The sequence below is a fragment of the Hemicordylus capensis genome, chromosome 2 (genome assembly GCF_027244095.1).
Source record: "Hemicordylus capensis ecotype Gifberg chromosome 2, rHemCap1.1.pri, whole genome shotgun sequence".
Lineage (NCBI taxonomy): Eukaryota > Metazoa > Chordata > Lepidosauria > Squamata > Cordylidae > Hemicordylus > Hemicordylus capensis.
In genome coordinates, this window is record NC_069658.1 from 106,439,732 (window position 1) to 106,465,012 (window position 25,281).

The 25,281-nt window shown below is 43.5% G+C and overlaps 1 protein-coding gene across 15 annotated transcripts in view; it reads left to right on the forward strand.

The window, feature by feature from the left end:
* The window catches only part of TRPM3 (transient receptor potential cation channel subfamily M member 3), a 598,368-nt gene that overhangs the window by 470,157 nt on the left and 102,930 nt on the right, over positions 1-25,281 (forward strand). For all 15 annotated transcript variants that reach the window (XM_053291345.1, XM_053291347.1, XM_053291350.1 and 12 more), the window contains exon 8: positions 7,186-7,309. In XM_053291345.1, the coding sequence (XP_053147320.1) occupies positions 7,186-7,309 (124 nt within the window). The remainder of the gene's footprint in view (positions 1-7,185; positions 7,310-25,281) is intronic.

Genomic DNA, 25,281 nt, shown 5'->3' on the forward strand with positions numbered 1-25,281 from the left:
GGAGGGCCAAAGCTGAGCAGCCCTGGTCTAGACTGAGCATTAATTACTTACCCTCATTGTGTCCATTACTGACCTTAAGCATCTGTTCAGAACTTACACTGCCTTACTTGTCTCTACTGTAAAGTAGAAATACAGCCAAGTGTCTCCTGAGTACTGTTGACACCGTACCCCAAAACTCCACATTACAGTATATGATCTACAGTGTCTGATAGTCATAGAGTTTATTATCTTGGAAAAGAGGAGACAGATTAGACTATGTGGGAAGCCTCCCCATTGCACAATTATATTTCCCAATCATCAATCACTGGGGTGCTCAGATATTGGTTGACTGAAATAGACCAGTGCGTGATGGCTTCCATTGTCACTTGTTTGTTTCAGTAAGCAAGTTGTTTGTATCCTGTCGAAAGTGTGAAGTGAGAACTGTGTAAGATATCCCATTTAGCTGGAAGGAAGTTCTTCCCATGGTAGACGCCACAAAGACCTAGGTTATCTAAAGGAGTCTAATGCATTTTGGACTCCTATACCATTGCAAGCAAGATTTTTTATTGTCAGAAGTATGGTAGTATTAGATGCCATTGAATTGTATGATAATAAATATGGTGGCTGACATCCTGATTGAATTACTCAGCAAATGTCCAGTGGGAATCAATAGGATAAGGTAGTCATGATTAAGTTGTCCTATTAATTTAAATGGGATATCCATTGAGTAATCTAGTCAAGATGCCAGCTGGTAATTTCATGTTTTTGCAACTAGTTACTGTTGCAGTAACTAAATATCCTTTAAAAGCATACAGAGCCTTTTTTTTTAATGCACCAAATATACCACCATAGATGAAGTGTTCAGTACATTGCTCTTGCTAGATGAAGTGCTAAAAATATGTTGCTTGCAGAACTACATATTCAGGTTCATATTTGAGTATAAGACTACACCTGATCCAAACTTGTCAATTACAGGCCCAAATTAATTAAATTTCCACACATTTCTGCCAAGTGATAACATGGAAACTGAAACCAAATCTTATGCCCGTACAGGCTCTATGTACTGAAGGCTCTATACAGGCTCTATGTACTGAAGGCAGCCTGTTTTTCAAGCACAGCATGCTTGCCTCTGAGAACTCAGAAAATTCCTGCCTTTTGTTTATCTGAACAGACCAGCTTGAGCCACTCTGGTTTTGATGCAAATTTACCCTATAATGCAGGATTGGGACCAAAATTTATTTTTCTTTTAAATGATCGGGTTTTTAAAACTGTTATTCCTTGAAAATAGATGCTTAATGAACTCTCAGACCGGTGACTGAAGAAAATGTGGCCATGAGGTTGCATTTCAGTGCCTTGTACAATTCCTCATCCTTGCCCATGATTAGCAGGGATGTGCACAAAACCGGTTTGCCCAGTTCAGTTCAAATTCGAACTAGGTTCGAACCAGGAGGGGGAGGTTCGGTTTTGGTTTTGCTCGAACCTCCCCCTGGTTCAGTTTGAATTCGAACTGTTTTGAACCATTTCAAAGCAGTTCAAACTGGTTCAAACCTCCAAAAATGGGTGGGGTGGTAGCTGGCACTCTTTTGTGCCCCTAGGTGCTCCACAATAGGGGATAATGGGCTGGTTCAGGTCCCATTATACCCTATGAGAAAAATAATTAAAAAATATTTCAAATATTCATTAAAAATCGTAGGAGTATCTGATTGCTTCGGGGTTTGGGTGGTTGTTGGCACCCTTGGGTGCTCCACAATAGGGAATAAGGGGCTGGTTTGTGTCCCATTATACCCTATGAGAGAAAAATAAAAATAAATTTCAAAAATTCATAATCATACGAGTGTCCAATTGCTTTGGGGTTTGGGTGGTAGGTACCCATGGGTGCCAGCCACCACCCCACCCACTTTTGGAGGTTTGAACCAGTTTGAACTGAACCACCCCCAGTTTGGTTCGAATTCGAACCTGCAGCTCGAACCTGACGGCTGGTTTGGTTCGAATTCGAACCACCCTGGTTCAAATTCAAACCAGTTCGAGTTCAAACCAGTTCGCACATCCCTAATGATGTGCACATCCCTAATGATGAAGCAGAATTAATTGTGCAAAGTAGTAACCCTGGAAATTGTAGAGTTTGGAGCTAATTATATTAGGGCAATTGGGTCTATATATTCTGAACAAAAAGCAAACATTAAAGTTAATGGAGAACTTACAGATTATTTTAGTATTCAAAAAGGTACCAGACAAGGATGTCCCTTGTCTCCATTATTATTTATATTTGTCTTGGAAATTATGTGCAGGATGATAAGGGAAGAGACCAAAATACAAGGATTGTCAATAGGGACACAAAGATACAAATTAAGAGCCTTTGCAGACAATATAGTGTTGTTTTTACAAGATCGCTTAGAGTCATTTGATACATTATTGGAAATATTAGAATCATATGGGAATTTGGCAGGGTTCTCTATAAATAAGGATAAGACAAAGGTATTAATTAAAAATATGAATAAAGAGGACAGTGAAAAATTTGTTTTGAGATCTAGTTTCAATGTGGGGAAAAAGGTAAAATACCTAGGAGTTACGCTTACAACAAATAATGCCTTATTGTTTCAAAATAATTATATTAAAATCTGGAAGGAAATAAAGACAGACCTATGGAGATGTAATAGATTGAATTTATCGTTAAGTGGAAGAATTTCCGTTATCAAGATGAATGTTCTTCCTAAAATGCTATATTTCTTCCAGACAATACCAATAATAAATACAATGTCAATTTTTGATCAATGGCATAAAGATGTAAAGAACTTTATTTGGCAGGGCAAAAAACCAAGAATAAATTTTAAAAACCTAACAGATGACAGGAAGAGAGGAAAATTTGCGTTACCGAATTTTAAATTATATTTTGAAGCAATATGCTTAAACTGGATGAAAGAATGGATTACATTAAAAAATCCAAGACTGTTAGATTTGGAAGGATTTGATATAAGATATGGTTGGCATGCATATCGATTTTATGATAAGGTAAAAATCAATAAAGACTTCTTAAATCATTATGTTAGAAAAAGCTTATATATGGTATAGATGAAAAACAAATTTGTGTTAGAACCAAAAATTCCACTTTGGGTATCTCCACTGGAAGTTGTATCTAGAAAACAGAAAAATATGCAACAGATATGGCCTACGTATCGACAACTTCTTGTTCCCCAAGGTGCAAAATATGAACTTTAAAAACTAGATCTTATGCAGGAATGGAATATCTCGTGGTTTCAGTATCATCAGATTAACGCCTTATTCGAGCAAGATTGCATAAAGGGTTTCAATCAAAGTCAGAATTTGAACAACAGTTGTGTGACAAGGAAGACAAACTAGTCTCTAGGATGTATGATCTGTTATTATTGAAAGATACAAGAACGGAGGTAGTGAAAACTTCAATGATTAAATGGGCTCAAGATTTTGGTTACAATATAGAGTTGGAGAAATGGGAAAAACTATGGATAGAAGACATGAAATATACTGTCTGTTCTAATTTAAAGGAAAATAATTTTAAGATGATGTATAGAAGGCTTCTAACTCCTAAGAAGTTGGCTTTAATGTACAAGAACATGTCAAACAAATGTTGGAAGCGTAAAAAAGAGGAGGGTTCCTATATACATTTATGGTGGACTTGTAATAAGTCCAAAGGTTATTGAGATTTGATATACAATGAGCTTAAGAAAGTGTTTAAAATGACTTTCCTTAAGAGCCCAGAAACAATATTACTAGGTATCGATAATCGCTCACTGCCTAGGAAATACTGGATCCTTTTTATGTATTTAACAGCAGCAGCAAGATTGACATTTGCATACAAATAAAATCTCCTGTATTCTGAGAAAATCTCCTGTATTCGGGCCGACTTGGACTCCACTGTTTGTGCAGGGTCTGTGAGGGAGGTATCCCGCAATCCCTCTTGCAGTGTTAGGTTGGATCAGTTTCAATCTGTGACTCCTGATGATGTGGACAAGCTGCATGGAGTGGTACGGCCTACCACTTGTTCTCTGGATCCTTGACCAACCTGGCTGCTTCGATCTAGTGGAGAGATTGTTGGAGATGGCCTAGTTAATATAAATGCATCGCTGAGGGAGGGTAGGGTGCCTCCCTGTTTGAAAGAGGCAATAGTTACACCGCTTCTTAAGAAGCCTTCCCTGGATCCCTCAGTGATGGATAGTTATAGGCCAATCTCCAATCTCCCCTGGCTGGGCAAGGTAATCGAGAGGGTGGTGGCTAACCAGCTCCAGGCAGTTTGGGAGGAAACTGATTATCTAGACCCATTTCAGACTGGCTTTAGAACGGGCTATGGGGTTGAGACAGCCTTGGTCGGCCTGATGGATGACCTTTACCGGGGAATCGAAAGAGGGAGTGTGACTCTGTTGGTCCTCTTGGATCTCTCAGCAGCGTTTGATACCATCGACCATGGTATCCTTCTGGGTCGCCTGGGGGAGTTGGGAATAGGGGGCACTGCTTTGCAGTGGTTCCGTTCCTATCTCTCAGGTAGATCCCAGATGGTGAAGCTTGGTGACAGTTGCTCCTCAAAGCAGGAGCTGTTATATGGAGTCCCTCAGAGCTCCATTCTGTCACCAATGCTTTTCAATATCTACATGAAACCGCTGGGTGAGGTCATCAGGAGATTTGGTGCTGGGTGTTATCAGTATGCAGATGACACCCAAATCTACTTCTCCTTTTCATCTTCAGGAAATGGCACTCATTCTTTAAATGCCTGCCAACAGGCAGTAACGGGCTGGATGAGGGAACAAATTGAAGCTGAATCCAAGCAAGACGGAGGTGCTCATTGTGGGGGTTCAGAATCTGAGGAGTGAGATCTTCCTGTGCTGGATGGGGTTACACTCCCCCAGAAGGAGCAGCTGTGCAGCTTGGGAGTACTCCTGGAACCAGGCCTCACCCTGGTTTCTCAGGTGGAGGCCATGGCCAGGAGTGCTTTCTATCAGCTTCGGCTGATTCAACAGCTGTGCCCATTCCTAGAGGAGGATGACCTCAAAACAGTGGTGCACCAGCTGGTAATCTCCCAGCTTGACTATTGCAATGCGCTCTATGTGGGGCTGCCTCTGTACGTAGTTCAGAAACTTCAATTAGTTCAGAATGCGGCAGCCAGATTGGTCTCTGGGGTAACCCGGAGAGACCATATTATGCCTGTTTTGAAACAACTGTACTGGCTGCCGATATGTTTCCGGGCAAAATACAAAGTGCTGTTTATTACCTTTAAAGCCCTGAACGGCTTAGGCCCGAGTTACCTTCGAGAGCGTCTTCTTCTGCGTCATCCCCACCACACATTAAGGTCATCTGAGGAGGTTCGTCTCCAGTTGCCACCAGCTCGTCTGGTGACGACTCGGAAGCGGGCTTTCTCTATAGCTGCTCTGGGGCTGTGGAATGCGCTCCCTACAGAAATCTGCAATTTGAATTCTCTATTAGCCTTCAGGAGAGCCATTAAAATGTATTTGTTTGGCCTGGCTTTCCAGGGTTTTTAAATTTGTTTTAATATTTTAACCCGATTTGTGGGCTTTTAAACACTTTCTTAATTGTTTAATTGTTGTTTTAAAATGTTTTTAAATTGTTAGTTGTTGTTATATTGTTTTAATTTGTTTTAGCTCTTTATTGTTTTAGTGGTTTGTTTTAATTTGTAAACCGCCCTGAGCCATTTTGGAAGGGCGGTATATAAATCCAATAAATAAATAAATGGAAAGATATTGATTGTCCGAGTAAAGAAGATTGGATATTTAAAGTGCTAGAGCTGGCAGAAATGGCAAAGCTAACGGCACTATTAAGAAATAAATTTGAAGTATTTAAAAGGGAGTGGGACCCTCTTCTTATTTACCTAAAAACATATTATAAAATGGATTTGTATCAGGCTTTTGAGTGGTAATAAAAATGTTTTTAAAATGCCCTAGAGCTGACTTTTGTATGATTTAACGGGGGGAGAATGACTAAGTTACAGGCAAGACTTGGGTATTGTAACTGATACTTGTTCTAATGATGAGATGGAAGTCCTTTTTGCGGGGGGGGGCGTGTCTTACGTTGTGGAAAAATCGAATAAAAAGTTATTGAAGAAAAAATTGTGCAGAGTAGTAATCTGGTGTAGCACAGTGGATAAAAGACTGAGCTAGAAATCAGGAAGTTCCTGGTTCAGATCTCACCTTTCACAGAAACTTAAGTGGGCCTTAGGCAAATCACTGTTCTCAGCCTCATAATAATACTTACTTAATGAGCCCCTGGTGGCGCAGTGGTAAAATTGCCGCCCTGTAACCAGAAGGTTACAAGTTCAATCCTGACCAGGGGCTCAAGGTTGACTCAGCCTTCCATCCTTCCGAGGTCGGTAAAATGAGTACCCAGAATGTTGGGGGCAATATGCTACATCATTGTAAACCGCTTAGAGAGCTCCGGCTATAGAGCGGTATATAAATGTAAGTGCTATTGCTATTGCTATTGCTATTAATTTTCAGGGTTGTTGTAATAATTACAAGATAATATATACTGCATGAAGCACTTTTAATACTCTGAAGGGCTGTACAAATTCTAAATATTAAATAATATACAATACGTGATGTATGATAAGAGCACTGTACAAGTTTACTTAACGTATATAGGGCAGATAATTCAGCATTTGTATGGTTAACCTCAGATATGTGATTTGCTTTTAACAGACCCTGAGACTCTTCACACGATTCGTGTGTAGACACGCAACTCTCGCAGCACACAAGCAGGCTGATCAGGCACTGAACCATGGGCGGCCAAATCAACCGCCCACATGATTGCCAACTCTGTCATGGAGCTGGTAAGGGCAGCGTGGATTGGGGACTGTCTGGCCCCCAGAAGTCCCAGGATGCCTCATGCGAGTGCATGGGGCATTCTGGAGAGACCCCCGAGGGCAGGAGGCTTGTTGTAGCCTCCCAGTCAGGGGTCTACTCACGAGTCGGCATGGCGCGGAGCTGTGCCATGGCGTCTCCCAATCTTGAAAACAGGATTAGCAGAGCGCTCGCTCCGCTAACCTCATTTAAGGGGAGACCTACTTTGGCAGGCTAGCCGCTGTTAACCTGGTTGGGCTCCCTTAGCCCAGTTTTTCCCCATCTTGAGAATAGCCTCACTGTTTTTAACCCTGCCTTTTGGTTAATATTTGTTTGTGTGTCTGTGTGTGTATTTCAAAACCTTCTTTGTCATTTTGAATTTCAGACTTATCAATGAATCCCTGAGGGACCAATTGCTTGTTACAATCCAGAAGACTTTCACCTACACTCGGACCCAGGCCCAGCATCTCTTCATAATCCTCATGGAGTGCATGAAAAAAAAGGAACTGGTATGCAAAAGCACATTCCCTAGATTCATATTTAAGAAGTTAAATAACATATCGGTCTGGTTCATAGGTAGTGTTCCCATTCCCTAAATTAGGGGTGCACAACTTCAGTCGTCCAGCCATTGTTGGACTACAACTCCCGTTATTGGTGTTTTAATAATTTCTTTTATTGTGTTTTTATTGTATGTATTGTTGTGAACCACTTAGGCCTCGGAGTCAGGTGACATATTAAATAAATAAATAAATAAATAAATAAATAAATAAATAAATAAATATTATTATCCCTAGCTGTGGCTGAGAATGATGGGGGTAGTCCAACAACAGCTGGAGTATACGCTACTCCCACTCTCTTCCATGGTTTGCTTTAACCATAAGCTTATGAGATCACCCAGCTTTCTGTTTGTGTGTGTCCCCTTATCAACTTCTCAATGCATGGACCAATTTGAACCAAATTTGGTACTGTTGTGGGGACACATAGGGACACCTCAACAGTGCAGTTTGTGATGATATCATCCACTCCTTTTCAAGATGGCAGACATGTGAACATTTGAGACACAAGTGGGTTAACTTGTGAACCACCCAACTGATTTTAACCAAATTTGGTACAGCTGTAGGGCAACATATGGACACCTCAATGGTGTAGTTTATGATAATGCCATCCACCCCAATTCAAGATGGTGGACTCCTGGGCATTTGAGGCACAAATGGCCTAACTTGTGAACCACCTAACTGAATTGGACCAAATTTGGTACAGTTGTAGAGACACATAGTGACACTTTAACACCGTAGTTTGTGATAATGTCATCCATACCAATTCAAGATGTTGGATGCATGAACATTTGAGGAGGAAATGGGTAACTTGTGAAGATGGTAATTATCAATTAAAACTAGAATGAAAGGAAAGTAGGTGGATTAGTTCTTACCAGAACTTCTTTAGTATTATGCCTGAATCATACAAACTATGGCTAAGAATAATCAGAATGGTCTCAAAATGATAACTTCAAGAAATGGGTTTGCAAACCATGGTTTCGGCCAATCCTGGTTAACTTTAACCATAGTTAGTGCAGATGTGGATGTGACATTAAACTGTGGTTAAAGCAAGCCATGGGTGGAAGAGGGAATTAATGCATGAGGAAAGAGAAGGAAACATGCAAGTCCATTCAGGCAGCACTTTCCCAACATTCTAATCATAGCCTGGAGTCCAGACCATGGTTTGGAGATTGAAATGCTACATCTGCACTGGACCATAAATATAGCTGACATTGTCCAGATAGCCTAAGAATACCCATATGCCCAAGGCAATTCTGCAAATCTATCTTTGTCTTCCTGAGCCTTGTCTGCACTGACTGGCAGCAACTCTCCAGGGTTTTAGACACCCCTAAAGGGTTTTTCCCATCCCTACATGTGGATGCCAGGGGTTGAATTTGGGATTTTCCTCATGCAAAATATGTGTTCTGTTACTCTCATCTTGTAGTGGAGGTGACAGATAAGACACACCTTGAGTGGTTCGGGAAAGCCTTTTGCAACAAGTATGGTTGCCATGAATCACTGGTTCCTAGAGCACATGTATGAGCCTGACATCCAGTGTTGAATGTTAAAAATCTAGGTTACAGGTGTCAGAACTGTAAGTAAAGTAGGATATGCCAACAGTGGCGGCTTCAGACCACATGCCCGATGTTGCCGTAACCTTCCCGACACTGGATGTAGAGCTCACACACGTGCTCCACTGGTGGTTCACAGCAACCATATTTGCCATGTTTTTGGTGAAGCCAGCCAGGCAGAGACAATATGACAAATGTTGCTTGTGGCCATAAAAGTAATATTCTACAGCAGTGTTGGCTGTTGACCTCCAGAACCACATTAATTACTCACATTGCAAGTTTAGCATTTATTGAAGAGTAAGATGGAGCTCAGCGTTAAACATAAAGAACTGAAACAGAGCTTTACCAGAAAGTTTACTGTAATTGGAATAATTAAGCAGGGTTGGTGCTTCTGTGTAATATATCAAAAAAGAATCCAAATGAACTTGGTAAAATCAGGGTGATTAGCTTTTTAAAGCTGTTACACAATTTCTTGTATAGGTCAATAATAGGAAGGGCAAAGCTACAATAATCACTTCAGAGGCTGAATTATAGAAAAGTATTCCAGTTACATAAATTTTCAATGAAAGCTGAATGGTATGATAGAACCTCGGTCACCAAAGTCACCAGTGACTTACAGTATATAAACCTTAGTTACCTTCTGCAATACTGAAGTCAAATCAGAATTGGATACTTAATTTATTTTTATCTGCTCCTTGGAAAAGGTCTGATGAGTCAAGTTTCACTGCAAAATTAGTTGGTCAGGGTACATAAAAGTGCTAATACTGTATCTACAGAAACATCTGCTATTGGCAGAACTGCAAGCTCTGAACCACAAAATCTAATCCAGGGTGTGCTAATGGCAGTGGAGAAGCCTTTGCTAACATCTTGAGAGTCTATTATGTGCTCTCATGCTCCCTCCTCCCCTTTCTTCCTTCCCTCACATGCCCAGCTGAACTGAGCACTTTGTGGTTTGTAAAACGACAATTTTCTGTCATGTCAGAACTAGAAAACTGTGGATAAGGGCTCCTTAAACCACAGTTTGATCCTGGTTTAATAACCTGATTTGTAGGGGACACCCAGACGACCTTTTCCTAGTGCAAACACTGCATGAAATGGTGGTATAACAAACTAGGCAGTATTTGATTCAGATGGCCACACAAGGGAAGGAAAGAGCGTGGGGGTGGGGGGAGTTTGCAGGCACACTATTTATTCCCAGTTCAAGAAACTACATTTGAACTGGACCTATTTGTCTGTATGTATAATCCACTGCTTAGTGACTAAACGAACCATTTTTAGTGCTGGGAAATTATGAGCAGTGATATTAACCAAATTGTATGGCTGAAATTATAAATCCAGACCTTAAAGTTCTCACCATTAACTTGATTGTCCATGGGTAACAGCTGCAAGACTGGAGCCTGCAGTCCTGGTGGACCATTTTCCTGCTGTGCTGCTGGCTTCAGTGCAGGCCATTACGCGGATATGCAGATTTAACCCTTTTTTTAAAACCTTTTCCAACGTATGCAGAGGCTGGGTGTCTATTACCCGATCACAGATACGCATAACTGCAGACAGTGAGTCCGCTATTAACCAGGCTGTCCTATACAGTTCACTGTTGTTTCCACATTGCAGGCTGGGGGCACTGTGGCAGGCATTAAACAACTCTGCAATGCATTCTACTGTAAATGTTGCAGGCTGGAAATGGGACTGAGGCTGAAAGAGAAAGTGCTTCAGCTGCCATGTTCTCCAGAGTTGTTACACCCACCCATACTGTCAGAAGGGGCTGAGCTAGAGCAGTGTACATAACCCTGCAGTGTAGTCTAGTGCAAGTTATGTAGTCTCCCAGTGTTTTAGTTTTAAGGAAAATGCAGTTGAGAGCAGTCCAAAGTTAACAGTAGCAGTGATATGGGCAAAGGGCAATTAACCATCTCCTTGCCGGCCACCTTTGCAAACAAAATACAGGTGAGAGGATGGTGATGATTTTGATTGTAAAAATAACCTACAGGAAAAGAGTTCACCAACCCTCCCCTTTTCATTGATTCATTCATTCAAATATGTTTATTCTGCTTTTCTATAAAACCGTATTCAAAGTGGCTAACGAAAAGATTATGTTATCTGTATACCTTGTCCTATCCCATGGGTGCAAGGAAGCATATGACAATTTCATCGATATCCATCTCTGTCCTCAAAAGGTTTACAGTACTCTTGCTGTGATCAGCTTCACAACCCCCTACCGCAAGACATAAAACAAGCAAAATACTGTAGTTTGAACCTCAGGGTTGTTATATAGTGCTTTAAAATGAAGTTATTACTCTCTTGCTCGCTTGTTCTCGCTCTCTCATGCACGCACGCACACACACGCAACTAGATCACTTTGTTGGTTGCTGTTTTGGATTTCCATTTTTTTAAAATGACCCCCTGCAAAATGCAAAATGCTCCTCAGATTCCAAAAAGATCAGTCTAGTTGCCCTCTCAGACCCCTTCCAACTACGTGCAGAAACCTTCTGCTCCGTTGTCTTGCATGCAGACTTGTTGCACATTCATCCTTAACAAAGCATAAAATAAACATTCCAAGCAGAACGTGGATGATATGTGAGAGATTTTTACAAGTCTATGGCTTATTTTTATTTCTGTTTCTATATAATCCTCTTTGTGAACTTTTTTTATTGCAAAGAGGTATATAGATATTTGTAATAATATGTATACAAATGTACATCGTACATTGTAAATTGTATCAAGGGCTGCTGGTACAATTGAAAAATAAATTAGGGCGAGGGAGAGAGAAAAGCACATGTTACTGCAAATTAAAAGGAAAGAAAAATAGAGACACACATAAGCCCAGAAAGCAGTCTCTCTCTCCACTGGGACAGGTAGACCCAGACCACCACTCCACTCTCCTCTGCTGCTGTGTAGCTGCAGTCTCTGTCCTTCCACTCTCCTGATATATATTTCCTTTTCAAGAAGCACTGGCACACTTTAAGGGCTCTCTGTATCCCGGGCCCTTGAATACTTTTTGAAACTCTGTCCTTTGGCCTCCCTCTCTTTGCTCCCTCCCGCTAGCCAACGGGGGCACAGTTGCCCATGCCAACATTTGATCTGAATTATAATAAGCCAACCAAGAAGCAAGGAGATCTCAAGGCAATCGGAAGCCAGTGCCAGAAAACCAACCAGGAAGGGGAAAACAGGACTGTAAGCCTGTTTTCTTACAGTCCTCCCCTGTCAGGGAGAAGATCTTCCTGTGGCAATGGAGGAGGAGATGATTGTGTTAGCTGCTACTAGCCCAGCCAGATCACTCTCACCATCCTCCCCAATCCCTGTTGGCAGTGCGAACCCCTGGTCTGAGACTGAGAAGGAGCAGGAAGAAGTCATTCTGCTTCTTGTTCCTAGACTTTCTCAGCCCCAGACCAAGGACATTGGCGGTGGTGGTCCCAGAAGGAACTAGCAGTCCCAGTACCATCACCACCTAAATGGTACCAGACTGATAGCAACATGGTGTGAAACCACTTTGAGCTTTGCCCTGGTGACCCAAACCATGCTGCCTGCATCCGCTGCGGTCTGCAGGGGGTAGGACTCTAAGCATCTTACAACGTTGAGGATGCTGTAGCACCTGCAATGACATCCTGCTGGCAGCAATAGGCCTAGTGTGTCCTCGAGGAGACGCAAGACACCTGCTCCTGCTACCAAGCAGGGGAAGTTGCCTGTGAGGTAGGTGCAGTCGGTGGGCAAGTGGACTGGTTACCCAGAGCCTCATCTCATCACCCAGGCCATTGGGGAGATGATCACTTTTGATGACCAGACATTCCAGGTGGTGGAGAACGCTGGCTTATGCTGGCTGTTTTACTGCTTGCCCCAACTATAACATACCTGTATGCACCACCTTCAGCCCTCCCTGTAACGGGCATGCAGGGAGGCTGTGTCAGGACTGCTGCATGCAGCAGCACCCGTGCACTTCACTGCAGATCTGTGGACCAGCTGCAGTAAGAGGCACACTGCTTGCCTGTTCTTCACAGTGCACTGGTGGGGGCAGGAGAACGAGGGGACATCTGCTGCTGGTGGTGTGGCCAGGTCCTCCCATGTAGCAAAGCATAGGTGGGCTGTACTGCATGTGAAGGTACTAGACCCTAACCATGTGGCAGATGAGCGTTGGTGACCATGGATCGCCAGGTGGAGCGATGGCTGTCTAAGCATCCAAACCTTCTCTGAGGTTTCATCATCACCGACAATGCTGCCAAGATAACTAGGGCAGCCGAGCTGGGTCAGTTTGTGTTTACCCATTGTGTGGCACACACTGTGAACCTGGTTGTGCGGAATACGCTTGGCCCTTCTGGGGCTGCAGCCAGGTGAGACATCCCTTCTGGAGGTGCTGGGTGCCAGTCTGCTGCTGCCACAGCTGCTCAAAGCAAATGGGGAAGCAGACAATTTTTTAAAAAGTTACCTTTCCACAAAATCCCCATAGGATACTATGAGGGTTTGGTGGGGTGGTGGTGAAAGATTTAAAAAAACATTTTAAATTGCTCACTTGCCCATTTCTTTTATGGGTTGGGTGGTAGGTAGCACCCATCATGCCCTACCACCCAACCCACTTTGGTGTCCCTAGGACCTACCCATGGGGAACAATGGGATGTTTCGAGTTCCCCATTGTTCCCTATGGCTGAATCACTCGAATCATCGAGGTTGATTTGTTGAAACCGCTGCTTTGCTGTTTCGATGAAATGTTTCAAGGAATTAGCGATTCATTTCAAGCTCGAAACTAATTGTAACATCCATTTTGTACACATCCCTTTCAGTGGTCATTCTCTGGATCCTTTCCTACCCTCAGGTTCAGTATATAAGTATGTACTGTAAACAGCCCTTAGATCTGAACTAATTTTCTCCTTTCCTTGCGTCCTTCACAATGACTCTGTTGACAAAGCTTATCTTGTTCAGATGATTCAATTAGATCAATATACCAGATCTTATCATATGCTCCATTGGCTTGCATGCAGACACACTGTACTTGGTAACTTTGATAGGGAAACTGAATAACCTTAATTTGTGTAGAAAGAAGACTTTTCAAGTAAAACAACGTGCTTATGATTGTTCAGTGATTGTCAGCCCAATGATTGTTCCTTGCATTGGAAAGGGGGGGGGGTTTGCTGTCAAGGGGAGGAGGCAAAATATTTTGTTTTTGCTGTAATAGCCTGATAAGTTCTTTTCTCCTTTTAGCATGGTGGTGTGTTGAAAACCCCCAAATATTTCAAGTTTTATTTAGATATTAATATCAAAACAACAACCACCAATATTTGAGAAATGATTGGATTTTGTCCATTCAAGATAATTTCCTTGAGAAAGAAAAAAAGTTATGTCTTTATGAACAGGAAAACAAGAGGATTATGTTGCTTATGAAGAGCCTGTAATTAGGCAATGAGGAAGAGGAGAAAGGAAGAAGAAGCAGCAAATAGTGGTTTCTCTAATTACTAGAATAACGTACACAAATAAATTGTTTTGTACTTTGGCAGTTTATCAAAGTATTCAAATTTTAATTTGAGCTCTGTGAATGTGTAGGTTGTGTAGATGATCTGGGCTAACAGCTCAAATATTGTCCATTTTTTTGGACACACTGGCTGACATGATATGCAGTCTTACGAGAGTGGAGCAAGAGCTCTGCCCTCACAAGTAGCCTAAAACCAGGTGTGGACAGAACTTGCCTTGGAAGCACAGTGTGGAAGGGGAAGCAGCAGGGAATGGGGTTAAGAGGCATTTTTTGCTCTTCTCCTCTCTGGCAAAAATCCTTTTTGTTGCCTGGAATACGTCCCTGAGTGCTGCACAGCCCTCAGTGACATATTCCTGACAATACAAAGGACTTTTGCAGGAAGAGGAGAGGAGCAAAAAATGCCTCCTGATCTCTCTCCCCACACTCTGTGCTTGCAAGGAAAATTCTGCCCACACCTAGATTTTAGGCTACTTGCGAGGACAGAGCTCTTGCTCCACTCTCGTAAGGCTGCATATCATGTCAGCCAATATTTTTAGAAACGGATGATTCAAACCTATAGGGAGCTGCTAATTACTGAGTAAAGTTCCATATAACCTAGTATCATCTGCTCTGACTGAGAGCAGCTCTCCAAAGCTTCTTGAAGAAGCGAACCTCCCCAAGCTATTTGTTCCAGGGGCATGACTAAATGACAGCTTCCTGTGCTGTTGTTTCAGTTCTGCAGTGTACAACTCAGAGCATAGGGCGTGTCCTGGAAATGGGCACCTTTTCTCTCCTTGCCACACTGACACTCCTCAGGCCGTGATGCTAGCTATGCAGACTTCATCCTGTCAGATTTGTGGACTGGAAATGGACTGACAATGGATGAAGCTACAGATGTGCACAAACAAGTTCAACGCTCCCTTTCCTGAGTGCCAAGCCTGTTTGAACACCAGTGTTTGAGCTGGCTAGATGGGCAGTGGAGGGTGCCTTTAATAAACAGATAAGGAGCTCCTTACCTGCTCGCCCCCTCCCTGCCGCTTTCCCCCCTGCCAGCACTTGTTTTAGAAACCACTGTGCAGGGCTGCAGCATTCCATCCTGCAGCCCCGATCAGCGTCATTATGCAAATGACCAGTACGTGTGCGCCCTGGGCATTTGCATGCTGACGCTGATTGGGGCTTCAGGAAGGAACGCTGCAGCCCTGCACAGTGGTTTCTAAAACAAGTGCTGGCAGGAGGGGGCGGCGGCAGGAAGGGGGTAAGCAGGTAAGGAGCTCCTTACCTGTTTGTTAAGGACATCCCTCCCCTCACCACAAGGGAGTGCACAAACAGCTCATGCACATCCCTAGTTGAAGCAACCTGCTCATCTGAACAGAAATTATTGTAGGAGCTGAAATGGCACTTCTCATTTCTGAAATTGGAACTGTGTGAAGAGATGCTCCAGAGCAGCAATCCCTGTCCAGACTAACAAGCAATTCTGAGGTGTTTCAGCCATGCCCTCTTGCTTGCGTTCTCAGGACACCTTTGTGTTCATTTAATTTTCAGGAAATTCTACATTCTATCCACTGCTGTGTACCACAGAAAAGAGCTTGCCTACAGTTTACTTAATCCCCTAGAGAATTGTGGTTTTTTCCAGATGTTATTTTCCTCTTTCATTTCAATTCAAACTGTGATTCATCCTTTGAATATGTAAGCAAATAAGCTAGAATGAAATTAAATAGTTATCACCAATTAACTAAGGATGTAAATACATCGTACCTAATCAGATTTTGAGGATGCTGAACACATTTCAAGGCACGAAAACTAAGGATCCAGTTCAAGAAAGAGTTTGCTCAAAGTGCAGGTCCTTTAGTACATAAAATGGAACTGAACTGATTTCTTGAATCAGAGCCAAGGCAAAGTATTCCTACTGCCATTATTTATGTAAGCATGCATAATGTAGTGGTCACTTTTGAATTCAAAACTGCTATTAGTGTTAATAAGGGTGTCCTGTGTAAATAAGTGGTTCATAATTGTGTCTGTGGAGATGGTTTAACATTATATTCCCTATGAATGCTCCATTCCTTTGTGAATGTACAGGAAGGTGAAGGGGACTTATGAGAATCTGAATGTTATCTCATGAGTATAAATCTGATTTTAATTTGATCTGTGCTAATTTGGTTTGTCCATAGGTTCACAAACTGCTGGTCATCTGTGTTTTAAACCTTTTTCAGCTATAAGATAAATTTACAGTGAGACAGGTCTCTCGATCAATGAGACCCGCCTGGGGAGGGTGAGCGGGCTTAGCCCACTCTCCCAGCATTCGAGCAGACAGTCTGCTCTGGTGGCCGAAGCAGCCGCCCACACGACTGCCAGCTCCGTTATGGAGCCGGCGGGTGCTGGGGAGAATGGGGGCCGATTGGCCCCTGGAAGCTCCAGCATGCCCTGCGTGAGCGCGCAGGGCATGTTGGAGAGACCCCCGGAGCCGGGAAGCAGCTTTTTGCCTCCACTCTGGGGGTCTGTTCATGAGTAGGTACAGAGGCGCGGCGCGGCTACTCACGATTTTTAAAACCAGGTTTGCAGAGCCCTCATTTAAGGGCAGGGGTAGTTAGGTGGGTTACCTGCTTAGGAACCACCAGGCTCGCAGCCGAGCCCGGTGGTTCACACGATGGGACGAAATCGGGCTAGCCTCCGCTAGCTCGATTTCATCCCATCGTGTGAATAGCCTCAGTATGTAATTAGAAAAAATGCTTCAAATTTTAAAAGTCAAAACAGATTTCCATAGCAAAAATATGAGAGTTTCTATCTACACCATAAGCTAAGGTATAATTATCATAGCTTCATAAACCTCCCCTACCCCCACAATACAGTTGTACCACTGTACCTGGCTGGGTTTTCCAGCGTGAATGTGATACCACTGTTAACACAACAGATTTGAAGGCTGTGTAAATCCTTGGCCTTCATTTCATTCAATCTTCCTGCCTTTTCTTTTGTTACTGACTTGTACTGATGTCATATTTAGTTCAGAATCAGATGAATTTCCTACGTAACTTGCTGTACCCTAATTAAAAAACACATTAATATCGAAATCATACTGGTATTTAAGAGTGGAAACAGTCTCGAGGATGTGAAGGGCCAAAGCAATTTAGGATGCTGTGAGTGAAAACCTGTACCTTTGAACTGAGCCAGGAATGTTATTGGAAGCTAGTACAAATTGTGTCTCATGGCATTCATGTTTGTGTTTGACATCCAGAGCTAGTTACAGAGTGGGTTCAGTCATCATCCAGAACCATGGTTTATTTCATCTATCCATGGTTAGTTTGTAGGTCTAAACTTGCACCAGTCAACAAACTGGTTTATTTTGGTAGTCAAGCCACATGTCTCCCCAAGGTATGAAAATGTCTTGTTTGTCTTAACCATGGTAATACATGATGTCCAAACCTGGCTTATTTCAGGCAAGCATAGATCATAGAAAGAAGGGAGAGGAGTAGAAGCTTAACAAACCATGATATGGCAAGGCAAATCAAAATTGTGTGGTTATCTGTGGTATTATTCCGAGTTTGTTAAATAAACATTCATTAAAATAAACCGTGGTTCCATGTTAATCTGAACCCATCCATTGAAAGGTTTATTTCAAGTAACTGTAGAGACCGCAAAGATTATTATAGGACATTATTTATAAGGATTATAGGACTGAAGCCCCCACTTTCACTCCTATTTTCTATACCCCATCACAGCCATCAGGAATGACTGATGGCACCTTAGGCATTTTTGAGTGTAACCACATTCAAACATTCTTTCTTCCATTACAAGCTCCTCAGGAGTTTTGACAGAAGGGGTTGGGGGGAATGCTGCAGAAGTTCAATGAGCTGGAAGTGTGCAAAAACAAAATTTAAATTTATAAAATTAAGCTTCAGTGGGAGGAACAGAGAGGGACCCCCCTGCAATGTTCCCCAGTGCTAACACAAGAACTGCTAGGTATACACTTCCAGCTTTGACTCTCCTTGTGCAGGCCCACAGAAGCTCATGTGAAGCATCCCTCTGTCTAGAAACCTTTTAGATGATGGAAACATCAGACACCTCAACCCAGAAATTGGCTACATTAAATGCAGGCATGTAATACATCTCTATCTATCTATCTATCCATCCAGTCAATTGATTGAATTTCTATACCGACCCATCGAAAGGCTCTGGACAGTGCACAACAAGTAAAATACAAGAACAAACACCGTTTTAAACAAATAGTTAAAACAATATAAAAACTAATTTAAAACAGTTCAGAGCGATTAAAAACCAATTACAAATACTTTAAAACAAATTTAAAACCTTGGAAGGCCAGGCCAAAAAATAGGTTTTCAGGGCTCTCTTAAAGGCCAAGAATGAGCCCAAACTATGGATATCAGCTAGGAGCTAATTCCACAGGCCAGGAGCATTCCACAGAAGGCCCGGTTCTGAGTTGCCTCCAGATGTGCCCGTGGTAACTAGAGATGGACCTCTCTGGATGACCTCAGCATGTGATGGGAGTCATACAGAAGAAGGCGCTCTCTAAGGTAACCCAGACCTAAACCATTTAGGGCTTTAAAGGTGATAACCAGAATTTTGTACTTTGCCCAAAAACATATTGGCAGCCAATGCAACTGTTTGAGAACAGGAATAATATGGTCTCTCCGGGTTACCTCAGAGACCAGTCTGGCCACCGCATTTTGAACTAACTGAAGTTTCCAAACTACATACAAAGGCAGCCCCATGTAGAGCATATTGCAATTGTCAAGCCTGAAGGTTACTAGCTGATGCACCACTGTTTTGAGATCATTCTCTTCAAGGAATGGGTGCAGTTGATAGGAAGTGCACCTAGCCATAGCCTCCTCCTGGGATACCAGAGTGAGACCTGGATCCAAGAGCATTCTCAAGCTATGAACCTGTTCCTTCTGGGAGAGTGTAACCCCATTCAGCACAGGAAGATCTAACTCATCTCTCAAATTTTTATCCCCCACAGTGAGCAACTCCATCTTGCTTGGATTCAGCTTCAATTTATTATCCCTCATCCAGCCCATTACTGCTTGTAGGCAGGCATTTAGGGAAGTTATGTCATTGCTTGATGAAGCTGACATGTAGAAGTAGATTTGGGTGTCATCAGCATACTGATAACACCCTGCACCAAATCTCCTGATGACCTCACCCAGCGGTTTCATGTAGATGTTAAAAAGCATTGGTGACAAAATGAAGCCCTGGGAGACTCCATTTAATAGCTCCCATTTCAAAGAGCAACTGTCACCGAGCTCCACTGTCTGGAATCTGCCTGTGAGATAAAAGCAAAACCACTGAAAAGCAATGCCTCTTATCCCCAACTCCCGCAAATGATCCAGAAGGATACCATGGTCAGTGGTATTGAATGCCTGAGGGAGCCAAAAGAACCAACAGAGTCACACTCCCTCTGTCAATTCCCTGGTAAAGGTCATCCATCAGGCCAACCAAGGCCATCTCAACCCCATAGCCTGCTTTAAAGCCTGTTTGAAATGTGTCTAGAAGATAATCAGTTTCCTCCAAAACAGCCTGGAGCTGGTTAGCCACCACTCTCTCAATCACTTTGCCAAATTGTGGGAGATTGGAGACTGGCCTATCTATCTATCTATCTATCTATCTATTTTTACATTTATATCCCACTCTTCCCCTAAGGAGCCCAGTGTAGTGTACTACCTACTTTAGTTTCTCCTCACAACAACCCTGTAACGTAGGTTAGGCTGGGGGATCCACAACTATCCAGCACTGGGGGATCTAGGGAAGGCTTCTTAAGAAGTGATCTAATCATTGCTTCCTTCAAACAAGGAGGCATCCTACCCTCCCTCAGCAATGAGTTGATATTAACTAGGCCATCTCCAACAATTTCCCTGCTAGATAGAAGCAGCCAAGTCGGGCAAGGATCCAGAGAACAAGTAGTAGACTGCACTGCTTCAAGCAGCTTGTCCAGGTCCTCAGGCATCATAGATTGAAACTGATCCAGTCTAATACTGCAAGAGGGATTGCTGGACACTATCTTAATAAACTCTGCAAAAACAGTGGAGTCAAAGTTGACCTGAATACTAAATATTTTGTTGGCAAAGAAACCTGTTAAAAGCATTACAGCAGAACAAAGTCTCCAGGGACTGGTTCGAATGGGAAGAAGCCTGAATCAAACTCCTCACAACTTGGGACAACTCTGCTGAACAGGAACCTACAGAAGAAATGTGCACAGACCAGAATTATTATTATTATTTTTATTTTTATTTTCTGCACATACCATTTCAGCATAATCTTCAGATTGGCTCTATGCTGTGTCATGTCAAATTGTAGAGTTCTCCACTTGTGTTCTAGTTGCCTACTTGCTGTTTCAGACCCCACAATTCCTCTGTATACCAAAGGGCCACTTTTAAAGCAGATTGGAAGGGACTCTTAGGAGCAATCGTGTCTGCTGCCCTGGTGAGTTCCCTATTCCAGTTTCCCACCAGGGCGTCAACAGAATCACTGGCAGCACCAACACTGAAACCCTCCAAGGCTTTTTGAATGCTATTGGATCCAGCAGCCTTTTCGGGCTGACCATCTTAATAGGTCTACCACCCCTGCAGGGCTGGATTGTGGCCATAAAACCTTAATCAGTTGGTAGCCCGTCTGTGACAATGAGGAAACCATAGGATCCCCCGTACCCTGTTATCTGAACAAAAGACCAAATTTACCTGTAGTGTGTGGCTGGCAACATGAGTTGGTCCTTAAACTAATTGGGATAGGCCCATAGTTGTCATGGCTGCTATGAATTCCTGAGCCGCACCAGAAAAGTCAGCCTCAAAGTAGATATTGAAGTCCTCCAGCATTAAAAGTCTGGGTGACTCCAACACTGACTCTGAGACTAGCTCTGTCAGCTCAGTTAGGGCGTCATTTGGGCAGCAGGGTGGACAGTACACCAACAAAATCCCTAATCTTTCCCTAGTTCCCAGCCTCATAATTACACACCCAGTATAAGCCAACTGTCTCACAGGGGCCCACAGCTACTCCACATGAACCACAGCTACTCCATCCCCCGCCCACTTCACCTAGTCTGTTTCACAACAGTGTAGCCTGGTGGGAGAAGCTGGGACCAAACTGGACCTCTAGCCTCCTCCATCCAGGTCTCAGTTATACAAGCCAGGTCAGCTCCCTCATCCATGATCAGGTTATGGATGATTTCGGTCTTATTCTGAACCAACCTGGCATTGCAGAGGAGCAGGCCAGGTTCTGTAGGTAGCTGGAACTGCTCCCTGAGGCTTGATCACTGACAGGGCAGCTGGAAGTGGTAACAGTTACTAAATTACTGATTTCCCTTCCTCTGGAACAGCCAGCTGCTCTAACAATGCAAATTCTTCTATTCCCCACCACAACAGTAATAGCTGCCCCAGAGCTGCAGGACGCACTGCCTGCATCATCCTTCACAAGACGGCCCAACCTACATGGCAGCAAAAGGCCTGTCACAACCCACTAAAAGAAGGACTAATAAACTGTATCCCAGACCTCCAACCCCGCCTTGATATAACCTCCCCACCAGACCTCAGTCCCACCCCTTTGGCGGCCAGCTTCGGCGGCCGCCTACCACTAGCTGTGCCATCGGCAGCGCCACCAGCACTCCCTCCATCCTTATAAGCACCCAGAAACTCAGAGTCCCTCCTCTCACAAGGGCTCCAAGACGGGGCTGATGGAATGAGAGCCCACAGGTGGAAGTTATTGGACAAGTAAGATAAGGATGGTCACACGCTAACAAAGCAGCAGAACAGCAGGCTGAGCAAAGCTGTTCTTCAGGCTCTCCAAGCCGGGGAAGAGGGGATGGGGGAGGCTACAATATATCTCCTGGCCAAGGAGACAAGCTGGCAAAATCCAAGCCCCCTGTACCTTCTCCTCCGGGCTACTCCTCTACTCAGAAGCATACCCCTAGTTCTTTCAGTTGAGGAGACAAATTCACATACATAGTTTGCCACTGAAGGGAAGAAGCAGGGGAGCATACATGGGAGTACATTTTGGGACACAGCAAAAATGGGTTGAACTGGGCAAATATGTGCGTGATTTAATTCAAAAGCATGCTTTGAATTATTATTTATATGACTACAAAAATGGGCCATATGTCTGAGTAATTGCATTTTTCATTTACATCAAGGAGGCTTATTGTGTAGTCATCCACTCACATATATCTGTATTCACTTCTCACAGTATCCTTCCTAGCAAATGCCACAGAACTGGAACAATTCAAGTGCTCATGAAATGGGAGACAAGCCTTTAAATATATCCCTAGGAATGCTTCTTGAAAAATGTGCTGGCAGCAATTACAAGAGCTATTTTTCCTCCTAGAGTAATGGTTGCAGTGAGTGTCCTCCAGAGAGTAATCCATAGTGTTTTTACCTAGAATTCAGGTTGACATTCAAAAGCTAACGATGCAATGTTTTATTCAATAAGCCACTCAGTTTCTGTTTTGCTATTAACCTACTTAAGTCTGTTTTTGTTTTGGGGGGAAATGTGAAGGAAGCTTGATCCTCTATGTTGTCAGGACATCTAAGGAATCCTGTTTCTTTTAATAACAGCAACTTTGTTTTGCATTCAGTGAGTTCACATTCATTAGTGATACTTCTTCGCCAAATCAATACTGATCCATATCCGTATGTACTATTTAAAATGAATGCAGTTCTTTCCTGGTTTGCATTCATCCATGTGGTCCTTAGGACTTAGGCCCACATTCCCACTGTTTTCTCTACCAAAAGTCAACTGCCTTGTTTATTGATTGATTAAGTCCCGTCAGGTCGGTGTCGACTCTTAGCGACCACATAGATAGCTTCTCTCCAGGATGACCTGTCTTAAACTTGGCCTTTAAGGTCTCTCAGTGGTGCATTCATTGCTGTTGTAATTGAGTCCATCCACCTTGCTGCTGGTCGTCCTTTTCTTCTCTTTCCTTCAATTTTTCCAAGCATTATGGAATTCTCAAGGGAGCTAGGTTTTCACATAGTGTGTCCAAAGTATGATAGTTTGAACCTGGTAATTTGTGCCTCGAGTGAAAATTCTGGATTGATCTATTCTATAATCCATTTATTTGTTTTCCTGGCTGACAATGGTATCCTCTAAAGTCTTCTCCAGCACCAAAGTTCAAAAGTGTCAATGCTTTTTCTTAGGGATGTGCATGGTCTGGAGCAGTCCGGACCAGCACCGAAGGGGGGCCTTTCTTTTAGGGCGGGGAGGGATTGCTTACCTCTCCCGCCTCTTTGCCCCCTCCAGCGTCCGTATTCTATTGTGTAATTGGGGCGCTGGAAACCAGCCGCCCCTGCCCCCCCCCCCCCCGCGAGCGGATTAGGGGCAAAAGAAAACTACTGTACATGTGCCAGCCATTTGCATGTTCAACAACATCATGCTGTCCATGAAAATGGTGCACCGGCCATGTGTATACTCTGTTCACTGCAGGGAGCAGAGCCACAGCCCTGTGTGGCCGGTTGGGGACTGGGCACAGTACACAGAAAAGTGGCGGGTGGGAGGGGCTGGTAAAGAGCTCCTTACCAGCTCCTTAAGGGAACCACTCCCTGCCCCCTCGAGCTGACTCAGAATTCCCAGCCAGTTCGGCAATTCCCAGAGTAGGCGCCAAATCAGCTCATGCATGTCCCTAGCCTGGATTTGACTGCCCATGTGCAACCCTGGGATCGAGCCCAATCCTGACACTGCCCTTGCAGGTAGTGCAACTTTTAACCCCAGTCTTTAGCCAGGGTTAAGCGTACAAGTGCACCCTTAACCCCGACACTGGGGTCGTGTGTTTGTTCGGGCAGTGGGAGCAAGGATCATCTTGGAGGAAGGTAAGTTCTGCACAGCCTTCCACCCAACCAGTCATGTGAATAGGCTTCATATTTCCTGCCTTAAAGGCACCAAGAGTCATCCCCAACCAGTGGCTCTGTGTACCTGTAGCAGCTTCAATGCCCACATGGAGCTCCTGCCCAAACAAGGACTTCCCCCACTCACTCTTACCTTAGAAACCATTTGTGGCCACATCTCCATTGAACCCTGCATTTGAACAAATAGGAAGTCTTGTCCATAGAAGTACTCTGTGTTTGCATCTGCTCCCATAAAGATCAGGTTTGTCCTAGGTGTAATCAGAATGGTGTGGCACAGTGGCCTTTAAATTGTGTTCTGGGGAACCCTGGGGTATCAGGAGGTCCTCAGTCAATAATGGTGGGCAAGCTTCCCTGGAAACAGTCTGCTCATCACTGCTGCAGTGGAGTACTGGGTATGTTCAAGGATGTACTCTCCTTTCTCACAAAGCTATGATGTGGCCCAACAGGCCTTGACAATGCTGGCATAAACTGTATGCACAACCTACAACATGTCTCCAAATCCTCAGCAACAGAGATTCCATAACTGATGCCTAGAAGTTCCATAACACACTAGACAATGTGGAAAGTGTTTGCCAAAGCTATAGGAAGTTCGGGAGAAGTTTAAAAGAAAAGAGTGGGAAATCACTGGTGGAAGAAGACTGGACTTGGAGTTGCACGTGAGGAACCTGGGTCTCTAATCCCTTGCTCAGCCATTAACCAAGCTGAATGACCTTGGGCAAGTAACTAGCTCATATCATCAGGATAAATCCCCAAGTAGCATTCTCCTTGCAACTTCAGGATATTACCATCTAGCATCCTGTCCAGTCTGCTTTATCATGCTAAAGCCTGAGTTCAGGGATGGAGTTATATTTTCTAACCAATGGTTACCAAGCCACTGGATCTTGTACAGACTGCATTAGCAAGTTTTGATGCATCTTTTCTCCTTCCCTCAAGATTATAACATGCCCATATATTGACGGACAGAGGAGGATCAGTGCTGTATGAAGCCTCCAAAGGGTAAAAAGTAGTGGAAGTATCCAACATAGCAAGGACCCTTTCTGTTTTGGCAAGCTTTTGATTTGATTTGGTTGGCTTATACTCTCCCATTCCTGGTGTACTTGAGTT